General features: G+C 35.9%; 1 protein-coding gene across 1 annotated transcript; it reads right to left on the reverse strand.

Annotated features, from left to right (window-relative positions):
• Window positions 1–1,131: 1,131 nt before the first annotated feature.
• OR10S1 (olfactory receptor family 10 subfamily S member 1) lies at window positions 1,132–2,121 on the reverse strand. The gene has a single exon (XM_004427179.3). It carries the CDS (start codon window positions 2,098–2,100, stop codon window positions 1,132–1,134), a length of 969 nt encoding a protein of 322 aa, XP_004427236.2. The 5' UTR covers window positions 2,101–2,121.
• Window positions 2,122–12,107: the final 9,986 nt, after the last annotated feature.

Consider the following 12,107-nt stretch of genomic DNA (forward strand, 5'->3'; position numbering starts at 1 on the left):
TTCTCATTTATCCCATGATCTAGCACTTAGAGAATGTGGCTGCTGCTTCTTCCTATAGATGAAGAAGAGGAGAAATAAAGAGGTGCAATGCCTAGTGCATAATCTAAACTCTTTAGTCTGGCCTCCAAGGCCCTTGTCAGTCCATAGAGTAGCTTAGGGTCATTCACTCACGTTTTTGAACACAGTGCAACTCCCCCCACTTGTATGGCAAGTTGCTTTAACTAGAACCTTGAGTTATCTTTTGTCACCTGGGAGTCTAGAAATGCCTTTTTTTTTTGGTAGTTGCTTTCTCTGTGTTCAATGAAAATATCAAAACCCTGCCAATTCTTCAGAGGCAGTTTGAATCTTGGCTTGTATAATAATTTCTTTTTGACTTCTTTAGCCTGCTTGATAAGAAACGGGAACATCTATTTTGCACCAGGCACCTGACATAATTATATCATTTTGCCCTCATAAAACCCTGTGAAGTAGTTATTTTTAACCTTACTATTAAAAGAGGACACTGAAACACAAAGCATTATAAAATTTGCACAAGATTCTACATCTAGTGACTGGTGGAATCAGAATTAAAATACTGGTATGTCCAACTGACTTCAAAATCACATTATTTCTACCACCATCTTGGGTGGGAGAATAAAGATACTGATACTTTCCAAGTGAACCTGGGCAAGTCACTTTTCTCCTTATAGTTGTATTTTATCATCCTAAAAATGTGGTTTGTTCTCTTAGGCTAGGTGATGCAAAGTTTCATTTATTGTTTGTACATTATATTTTTATCAGTATTCTATAATATGTATTATATATTTAATAAAATTATTTCATAGAGAGTAAACAAAGAATCATTTACTAAAATAAATGAGGATATGAATAGCATTTCACATACCTCTGAGCCACAGAACTTAGATCTTGGATATTCTCTAGACATCACCTAATCCAGTCCTTTTATTTTATCGATGAAGACTTGGTGACTGAGACATTTGGACAGATCACTTGGCCAAACAGAGGGAAAAAAGTTTGCTGTTGAGCTGAAACTCAGTTATTCCGATTTCCACTTGAATGATTTTCCCTTTCCATTTTAATATTAAAATAGGGGCTTTCCTGGCGGGCAAATGAAGAGAGTCACAGCGCAGGTTAGGGGGGTGGGCTGCCTTCTGGAGACTCTCGCGGGCCTTGGCACAGAAGTCTTCGTAGAGCCCGCTTTACCTCCTTGTTCCGCAGAGTGTAAATGAAAGGGTTGAGCATGGGAGTGACTATTGTGTAGAAGACAGCAGGGGCCCCGGCTCCTGCCCCACTGGAGCGAGGCTGCAGGTAGATACAGACAGGTGGCGTGTAGTACAGGAGCACCACCGTGAGGTGGGAGGTACAAGTGGAGAAGGCACGCTGCCTGCCCTCGGCTGTGCGGATCCGCAACACCGCCGCCACGATGAAGACATAGGATATGACGATGAGAATCAGGCAACCTGCAGCCACAATGCCAATGTTGGCAAGCATGACAAGCTCATTAATGGTAGTGTCTGCACAGGCCAGCTTCAGCACAGGGGGCATGTCACAGAAGAAGTAGGCAATGTGGTGAGGCCCACAGTAGAGCAGGCGGAAGGTGAGGGAGGTATGGATTGCAGAGTGCACGGCACCTATGGCCCAAGGGATCCCAGCCAGCCCTGCACACATCTGCCTGTTCATGGCCACTGGGTAGCGTAGGGGTTGACAGATGGCTAGGTAGCGGTCATAGGCCATGACAGTGTACAGGAAGCACTCGGCGCTGGCCAGGAAGTGGAAGCAGTCAAGTTGGACAGCACAGCCCTCGAAGGAAATCACCTTCCCATCCACAGTCAGGAGGCCTGCCATGACCTTAGGCACTGTCACTGTAGACAAACATGCATCCAGAAAGGAGAGGTGCCCCAGGAAGTGGTACATAGGGGAGCAGAGGTGAGGGTCAGAGCCTACAGTTATGAGAATGAGGAGATTCCCAGTCAAGGTGATACTATAGATGAGGAAGAAGAGGAGGAAGAAGAGGCTAGGATGTTCAGCTGTGTACATCAGACTCTCCAGGAAGAAGTGGCTCAGCACAGTCTGGTTGGGGTCTTCTGTCTCCATGGCCATCTTCTCACACACAGAGTGGTTAGTTATCCCCTTTGCAACATAACTGACATCAACAGACATAATAAATAGCTGTTCTCCTTTCCTGAAATGTCATTAGCCGTTGGGCTGTGCCTTCTTGGTCTTGCCCCATAAATGAGAAAAAGATACACAGGTTCAATTCACTCTTTTGGCCTGTTTTAATGTTTTCTTGCTGCGCTTTCAAAATGAATCTTTCCATATGGGATCTACAGTCTTTTTGAGGTATAAAAATGATGGTAAAAATTATTTGCAGAAATGTACTCCCTAAATAATGGCAATATAAATATGGATTATACATCTTACTCTCATGGAGCATATAGTTTTTGCAAATATTTCAGAATTATGTTGCCTCTGCTCTCCTGATTTACTCTGCCATGCTGCAGATGTGGGTAAGCAGATTCTTATTCCCATGTGTCATCAGGGAGTTGCAACCCATCTTTTGGGGAGACTTGCCCAGAGTTTGGGTGTTATTGCATCAGCCAGGAACACAGTAGTTCCATCTGTTCCTCACCCAGAGGGAATTCTTTGGAATTTCAGCTACCCACAGTCAACTCTCAAGTGTATGACAATGAAGCCTTAGAGAACTGATTGAATAATTATCAGGACAAATTGTGCAGTACATTTCACGCTCTTCCTGTAAGGCTTTGTTTCAGTCTTTTGGGAAATGTTTTCCTAGGCCTTTATTGTTGAGCCTGAATTGAAATTTAAGAGTTTTCTTCAATTCTTTCCATCCTTTACCTTCTAAGCCTAATTAGATGTTGCATTATGTGAAAATTTTCTGTAAACTGCTTATTTCCGTTGTATCTTCAATTTCCATGGATTTTACCTAACTTTGCCTCTACATATTTTGTAACTAGATTTTTCTAGTTGATGTTTTATGTCCCATCTCTCATTTGCTTCTCTTATATTTCAAATGATTCTGTATTCAGCTTCTTTGTCAGTCTTCTTAAGACAACATGTTTAATTTATCTCTCTCCTTTACCGTCCCCCACTGCCTAAGGCATAAATTGTATCTCTGTCTGATATTCAAAATTATCTCTAAACGATTTCCATTATGTATCTTTGGCAATCCCCTGAAGAAATTCCTCTTATCTAGAGACGCTGTTTGCCTCATCTTCTCCTCAATTTGCTGTAATCTCTCCCTGATCTCGTCACAGCATTGTATTTCTGAACATGAAAAGAATTCCTTTAATCTCTACCTTCACAAATCTACTTTCTGTGGCTAAGCGTAAACATTAATTCCTCGACAAGATCTTTATAAATATTTTATCTTAGACTGATTTATTCATTTCTGAAACCTATGGTATTTATGATTATTATTAATAAATACCTCAGCATGTACTGCCTTTAGTGTTCCATGTGCATATGTCATATCTTCCTAAGAGAAACAGGGAAAATACATTGTGCTTTCTCTAGTTTCCCATTAACATTTTTGGGGTAGAGAAGTAGAAATAGCAAGGAGGTAAGTTTATTTGGATTCTTGCAAGCTTAAGTTTAAATTCCTGGTCAATCACTTATTAGCTGAGAGAGGTCATGGCGCTTAATTTCTCTTCCTCCAGTCATTAAGTTTAAAAGAAGGATAATGTGATTTGTGATAGCTATTATTTTATTTAGAATAGAGTGAGATACATAATAAATGACCTTACATTTCTTCATATTCATTAATTTATTCAATGCAGTGATATTTCTTATGATGCTCCTGAGAAAAAAATTATGTTGTTTCTACTTGAACAAATTTAGTCATATTCATATTTCACAAGAAAGCTCATTCCAATGTCGGGTAGATCGATATATTATAATGTCCTTTCCATCAATTGTATATATGTATCCTTGATATTTCAAACAGTTAAGTTTAGATTTGCCATCTTTCACACCCACTGGAATGGATATGTTAAAAAAAAAAAGACAAACAGTAATGAGTGTTATTGGATGTGGAGAAACTGAAACCTCTACACATTGCTAGTGACTTTGGGAAGCAGTTTGGCAGTTTCTTAAAAAGTTAAATCTGAATTTACCATATGATCTAGTGCTTCCATTCCTAGCAATCTACATAAGAGAAATGAAAACTTATGCCCATAAACATAAATGTTTATAGCAGAATTATTCATATTAGCCAAAGCCTGGCAACAATCATGTTTGTTGTTCATCAACCGGTGAATGGATTGAAAAAAAAAGACAGTATATCCATACAATGAAACGTCATTCAGCAAAAAAACAAAAACAAAAACAAAAACTAATGTAGTTTATAAAATGAATAGATCTCAAAAACATTATGTTAAGTGAAAGAAGCCGAACACAAAAGGTCACATATTGTATGCTTCTACTTTTATGAAATGTTCTGTAAAAACAAATTTATAAAAGGAGAAGGTAGATTAGTGGATGCTGAGACTGGGGTGAGAATAGAGAATGAGTATAAATGGTCATGAGGGATCTTTCTGAAGTAATAGAAATGTTCTCAAATTAGATTGTGGTTATAGTTGCACATATAGTTGTAAATTTACTAACAATCATTGAATCGTATATTTAAACAGGTGAATTTTATGGTATGCAAAGTATACCTCAATAAACTATTAAAAAAGAAATAAATAAAAAAAAGGAAAGTCTTCCAAGTGACACAAAATATGATTTAAAGAAATGGAAAGATATCGCTTGCTCAAGGATGAGTATAATAAAAGCTAAATCCCCGCAAATACAGGGGGCCAGCTGTAATATATATATATATATATATATATATATATATATATATATATATATATATAAAGTACAGGCGTATTTCATTTTATTATGCTTTGCTTTATTGTACTTCACTTTGCTGTGCTTTGCAGATATTGTATTTTTTACAAGTTGAAGGTTTGTGGCAGCCCTGGGTTGAGCAAGTCTATTGGTGCCATTTTTCTAATAACGTTTGCTCACTTTGTGTCTCTGTGTCACGTTTTGGTAATTCCTGCAATGTTTCAAACTTTTTCATTATTATTATATTTGTTATGATGATCTGTAATCAGTGATCTTTGATGTTACTATTGTAATTCTTTGGGGCACCATGAGCTGCACCCATATACGACGGCAAACTTGATAAATGTTAAGTGTGTTCTGACTGCTCCACTGACTGGCCGTTCCTCTATCTCTTTCTCTCTCCTCAGGCCCCCCTATTCCCTGAGACACCACAATATTGAAATTAGGCCAATTAATAACCCTACAATTGCCTCTAAGTGTTCAAGTGAAAGGAAGTGTTGCACATCCTTTCACTTTAAATCAAAAGCTAGAAATGATTAAGCTTAGTGAGGAAAGCTTGTTGAAAGCTGAGTTAGGCTGAAAGCTAAGCCTCTTTTGCCAGTTAGCCAAGTTGTGAATGCAAAGGAAAAGTTCTTGAATCAAATTAAAAATGCTACTTCAGTGAACACATGAATGATAAGAAAGTGAAACAGTCTATTGCTGATACAAGAAAGTTTTAGTGGTCTGGATAGAAGATCAAACCAGCCACAACATTCCTTTAAGCCAAAGCCTAATCCAGAGCAAGGCCCTAACTCTCTTCAATTCTTTGAAGGCTGAGAGAGGTGAGGAAGCTGCAGAAGAAAATTTGAAGGTAGCGGAGGTTTGTTCTTGAGGTGGAAGGAAAGAAGCCATCTCCATAACATAAAAGTGCAAGCTGAGGCTGTAAGCGCTGATGTAGGAGGTACGGCAAGTTATTCAGGAGATCTAGCTAAGATAGTTAATGAATGTGGTTACACTAAACAACAGATTTTCACTGTAGATGAAACAGCATCATACCAGAAGTAGATGCGGTCTAGGACATAGCTAGAGAGGAGAAGTCAATTCCTGGCTTCAAAGCTTCAAAGGACAGGCTGACTCTCTTGCTAGGGGCTAATGCTGCTGATGACCTTAAGTTGCAGCCCATGCTCATTTACCATTCTGAAAATCCTGGGGCCCTTAAGAATTATGCTATCTCTACTCTGCCTGTGCTCTGCAAATTGAACAACAAAGTCTGGATGATAGCACATATGTTTACAACATGGTTTGCTGAACATCTTAAGCCCACTGTTGAGACCTACTGCTCAGAAAAAAAGATTCCTTTCAAAATACTACTGCTCATTGATAAGGCACCTGGTCACCCAAGAGCTCTGATGGGGGTGGGCAATGAGATTAATGTTATTTTCATGCCTGCTAACACAGCTTCCATTCTGCAGCCCAGGAATCAAGGAGTAATTTTGACTTTCAAGGCTTATTATTTAAGAAATACATTTCATAAGGCTATAGCTGCCATAGATAGTGATTCCTCCGATGGATCTGTGCAAAGTAAATTGAAAACTTTCTGAAAAGGATTCACCATTCTAGATGCCATTAAGAACATTTGTGATTCGTAGCAAGAGATCAAAGCATCAACATTAACAGGAGTTTGGAAGAAGTTGATTCCAACCCTCATGGATGACTTTGAGGAGTTCAAGACTTCAGTGGAGTAAGAAACTGAAGATGTGGTGGAAATAACAAGAGAACTAGAACTAGAAGTGGAGCCTTAAGATGTGACTGAATTGCTATAATCTCATGATAAAGCTTTAACTGATGAGGAGTTGCTTCTTCTGGATGAGTAAAGAAATGGTTTCTTGAGATGGAATCTACTCTTGGTGAAGATGCTGTAAGGACTGTTGAAGTGACAACAAAGGCTTTAGAATATTACATAAACTTAGTTGATAAAGCAATGGTAGAGGTTGAGAGAATTGACTTCAGTAGAAAGAAGTTTTACTGTGGGTAGAATGCTATCAAACAGCATCACATACTACAGAGATCGTGAAGGGAAGAGTCAAACAACTTTCACAAAGGAAGAGTGAAAGGATGTGGCAAACTTCATTGTCTTGTTTTAAGAAATTGCTACAGCCACTTCAACCTTCAGCAACCACAACCCTGACCAGTCAGCAGCCATCAGGAAAGACCATCCACCAGCAAAAAGATTATGACCCACTGAAGGCCCAGGTGATGGCTGGCAATTTTTAGCAATAAAGTATTATTTGAGGAAGATTAGCTCTGAGCTAACATCTGTTGCCGATCCTCCTCTTTTATTGCTGAGCAAGATTGGCCCTAAGCTAACATCCGTGCCAATCTCCCTCTATTTTATGTGGGACGCCTACCACAGCATGGCCTGATAAGCAGTGAGTAGGTCTGCACCCGGGATTGGAACCTGCAAACCCCAGGCTACTGTAGTGGAGTGCGCAAACCCAACCACTACACCACTGGGCCGGCCCCAGCAATAAAGTATTTTTTAATTAAGGTATGTACAGTGTAGTGTAAACATAACTTTTTTTTTTTTTTTTTAAAGATTTTATTTATTTTATTTTTTCCCCCCAAAGCCCCAGTAGACAGCCGTATGTCATAGCTGCACATCCTTCCAGTTGCTGTATGTGGGACTCGGCCTCAGGATGGACGGAGAAGTGGTGCCTCGATGCGCACCCGGGATCCGAACCCGGGCCACCAGCATTGCAGCGCGCGCACTTAACCACCAAGCCACAGGGCCGGCCCTAAACATAACTTTTATATGCACTGGGAAACCAACAAATTTGTGTGACTCACTTTATTGCATATTCACTTTATTGCAGTGGTCTGGAACCAAACCTGAAATATCTTCAAAGTATGCCTGTGTTATGTGTATGTGTGTGTGTATATATATATATATATATATATATATATATATATATATATATATGTATAATAGACTATCATGTTATCATGTTAAGTATTTCTCACTTCCTCATGTCCTGTTTTCCCGAATATTTTGATCAGAATGGGTGTTGAATTTTGTCAGAGACTTTTTAAGTATCTGTAAAGATAGCCATATGACTTTTTTCTCACGTTTATTAATATGGCATATGATATTAATGGATTAACATTAAAACTGCCTCGTATTCCTACAATACATTTCACTTGATCAGGGTGTATTATTTTCTTAATGTGGTGTTGGATTCTGTTTGCAAATACTTTATTTAGTGATTTTTGAATTGATGTTTATGAGTTATATTTCTCTGTAATTTTCTTTCTTTATACTGTTTTTCACTGGGTTAGCCTTCTGTTTTATTATTTCCTTCTTTACTGTCAGGTTTATCAGTTATTTTCAGTATCTTTTAATGTCCATCTATTGCCTACACAACAACAAGATGTTTCATTTTCCTCCTTTCCTTTCCCTTCTTTCTCAGTTGCAATTTTCAGTTGCATTATTTCAACTTTATCACAATACATAACATTTATGCATTAGTCTTCCACCTCCATCCCACCTTTTTTTTAGTTTTATGTGTACATTTATATAACTTAAAATGTTCACCATCTGTCTTTTTGCTGACCATCTCTTGGTTGGTTGATGCTCATTTGTTAGCAGATTCCTCAGGAAAGGTCGATGAATGAAGCATTTCTTATGTTCTTAGGTATTGAACGTTATCTTCTCATTGCCTTGATCTTTGAAGGATACTGTAGCTTAACATAAAATCATTGGTTTACACTTTCTTTCACTGAGTTCTTAAAAACATTTTGCTGCATTACTTCTTTTCTTTGTATATTGGTTTTAAAATGTCTAATGACTCATCTAATTTTTTTCTTACATACATTATTTACTCTTTTGGTTGGAGATCTTGATGATTTTAACTTCATATTTGAAATCTAGTAGTTTTACTAGAATATGTCTCAGAGTTGACTTTATAAGGTATTTCATAGACTAGATATAAAAATTATCCATCTATTTATGAAATTAACCTTGATATCAATTCCAAATAAAGACAGTAAACAAAAGATATTATAGAGTAATATCACTTATGAATAGAGATGTAAGTAATAAAATAGAAGCAAATATATGTCATAACATAAAATTATATTTTCATAGGATATAAGAATATTTTAATATTAGAAAACCATTCATCATAATTCACCACATTAAGAAATTAATAGGAGGAGAAAATATTACCCAATAAATTTAGAAAAGAACTAAAATTCAACAGTCACTCTGGGAAGAATATCTCAGTAAAATAATAATTTAAAATGACTTTAAAAACAAGATAAAGGAAAACTAGAACAACTGTTTTAGGGATATCACATTCAATGGTGAAAATTTAGCTGTACTCCCTTTAAAGTGAGGTAAAATCAAGAATGCTTCTTTAATCTTTTACTATTTATCATTTTCTGAGTATCCTAATCAATGTAATAAGATAGAAGAAAGAGAAAATGCTCATGTAGAAGAAACAAGCTTTGTTTTTAAATCAGGAAGAAACCAGAGTTGTATTTTGATTTAAAAGTCAGCAGCTGCTTTGAGAAATTTCAAGAAGCTTCTTTCTATAATTAGAACATTTTTTACAGAAATGTAAATATTCCATTTATTTGTTGAATAACAAAAAAGGGAAGCAAATGGTAAATATAAATACATTGGTATGTATTTATAATGCACATAAAGGATAATAAACAAAGATATAATGAATTAACATTGTTTACCGTGAAAAAGAGAAACTTACTATAGGATCCAAGAATTACATCAAGTTAGAAGTTAAAGATATATTATAGGTGCTTAGGCCTATACGTTATAGGTCCACTTGGTAAACACATATCACTTTAGAGTGAATGAAAGAAAAGTCCAAAGGAGGAAATATGGTATTTAAGTTATAAGACAGGCAACAGTTAAATTTAGTCTCAAAAGAATCCTGCTTTGAGCTGTTTAATCTGATAAGCAAAACTCTTCTTAATTTCAATTTCTTTATAACTACATCTCATAGCACTATATCTGAATGAACCAAATATTCAAAACTCAGTGAAACAGTTGTTTCTTCATACAGAATAATTATTGTTCCTTTTAAATAAGTCCTGGGCAAATGGAGATTTATAAATATGTATTGCACATTTTCTCCTTTTTGTTCCAGATACAAGGCTTAAAAAGAAAAAAAAAGAAAATTCATAGACAAATAATTATGGCAAATAAGATAGTTCAGCAACTATTTAGAATATGAAACCAATATTCAAAAATGAAGAGTAGACTTCTGCTCTACCAATAAAAAATTAACTGCTACAAGAAATGCCTTCTCACTGTAAAAGTCTAGAAAACCAGACAAAAATCTATGAATTATTTCTTTTCAGGCATTGGGCAAAAAGCAGCATAGGACTATGATTCATGAAAGAAGGGAAACGAATGAGGTAAATTCTAAGATTCCCAGAATTTAATGCATGCAGACAGTCTCCAGTTTGCAGAAATCTATAATACACACAGCATTATTTAAAATCCTCAAAGGCTAATGTCTTAATAGCAGCACTGAATAGGCCAAGAGTAAAAGCTTCTGAATATTTGCTGTAAAAAAACCCAAATAAAAATTTTAGAGGTGAAATATATAATAACTGAAATGAATTGACAGGATTTACAGTAGTTTAGATATTGTGGAAGAAAAGATTAGTGAATCTGAAGACATAGTGTTAGAAATGATCAAAACTGAATAATATAGAAAAACAAAGACTAAAAAGAAGAACAGCCTCAATCACCAGTGGGACAATTTTAAGCAATCTAATGTGCGTGTAATTGGAGTCCCAGAAGGAGAGGAGAGAAGTAAGTAGACGTATTACTTGAAGAAACAATGATTGAAAATATCTAAATTTTGTGAAAACCATAGACCCACAGATAAGAGAAATTCAATGAACACCAAGTAGCATAAACATAAATAAAACCACACAAAGGCACACCACAATAATAATATTGAATTTGTTGAAAAAGAGAAAATCTTAAAAGCAGACAGAAAGAAAAAGCCTCACTATTTTAAAGGAACAAAGACAAAAATGACATGAGACTTCTTATCAGAAACCTGGCAAGACAGAAGACAAGGGGACATCTTTAAAGCAATAAAAGAAAAAAAAACTACTGTCAACCTAAAATTCCATATTCAGCTAAAATATTTTATATAATGAAAGTAAATAAAGACTTTTTCAGAGCATCAAAAGCATAAAAATTTCACTGCCATTAGGTCACAATTATATTTGGAGAATTCAATACTCTTCTCTCAGTAATTAATAGAAAATGTAGACCAAAAAATCAGTAGAATATAGAAAACTGGAACAATACTATCAACTAACTTGAGCTAATTGACACTTACAGAGCACTCTACCAATTCCTATAAATAAAACTTCTTTAAAAGTGGCCTCCCTAAAGCAATATTAATAATCCTTGAAATACCAAAAAATAAATGTGATAGATTGCACTAAAAGCTCTAGTTCTGTCTTTCCTATGTTACTTCACACTGCCTTGTCTTCTAACTCTATTTTTCTCTTATTTTCTAGGTTTTCCCTTAAAGTCAAGCATCACCAACCTGGTGTTGAGTGCAATATTCAGATAAGGGTATACCCAAACTGTGGTAATCCTGATTGCATTTAAAAGCAAACCTACAGTTTGGGAGAAAATATTTTCAAATCTTATGTCCAGTAAAGGAGTTATGCCCAGGATTTATAAAGAACTATTACAACTCAGTAATAAGAAGTCAACTCAATTTAAAAATGAGCAAAGATTTCAATAGACATTGCATCAAATAAGAAATGTGAATGGCCAAATAAGTACGTGAAAAGATATTCAACATCATTAGTCACTAGACAAATGCAAATCAAAACCATAATGAGATGCCACTTCAGACCCTCTAGGATGGTTATAATAAAAAAAATCACAAATATTGGCAAGGATTGTAGAGAAACTGGAGCCCTCATACATTGCTGGTGGAAATGTAAAATGATGTAGCCACTGTGGAAAGCAGTTTGATGTTTCCTCAAAAAGTTATACATATATAGTAAAAGTTACACACATATATACATACAAGAAATTATACGTATATATGGGTTCTGGAAAGAAGTAGATCTGTGTTCAAATCTAGGCTCCATACAAGCTGAGCAGCTTGGTAGAGTCCCTTGACATTTCTGAGATTTAGTTTCCTCATATGTAAATGATTAAAAAATACTCAAGTCGAAAGTTTTTTTTACAAGGATTCTATATATACTATAGT

The sequence above is a fragment of the Ceratotherium simum genome, chromosome 7 (genome assembly GCF_057802395.1).
Source record: "Ceratotherium simum simum isolate JZ-2026a chromosome 7, ASM5780239v1, whole genome shotgun sequence".
NCBI lineage: Eukaryota > Metazoa > Chordata > Mammalia > Perissodactyla > Rhinocerotidae > Ceratotherium > Ceratotherium simum.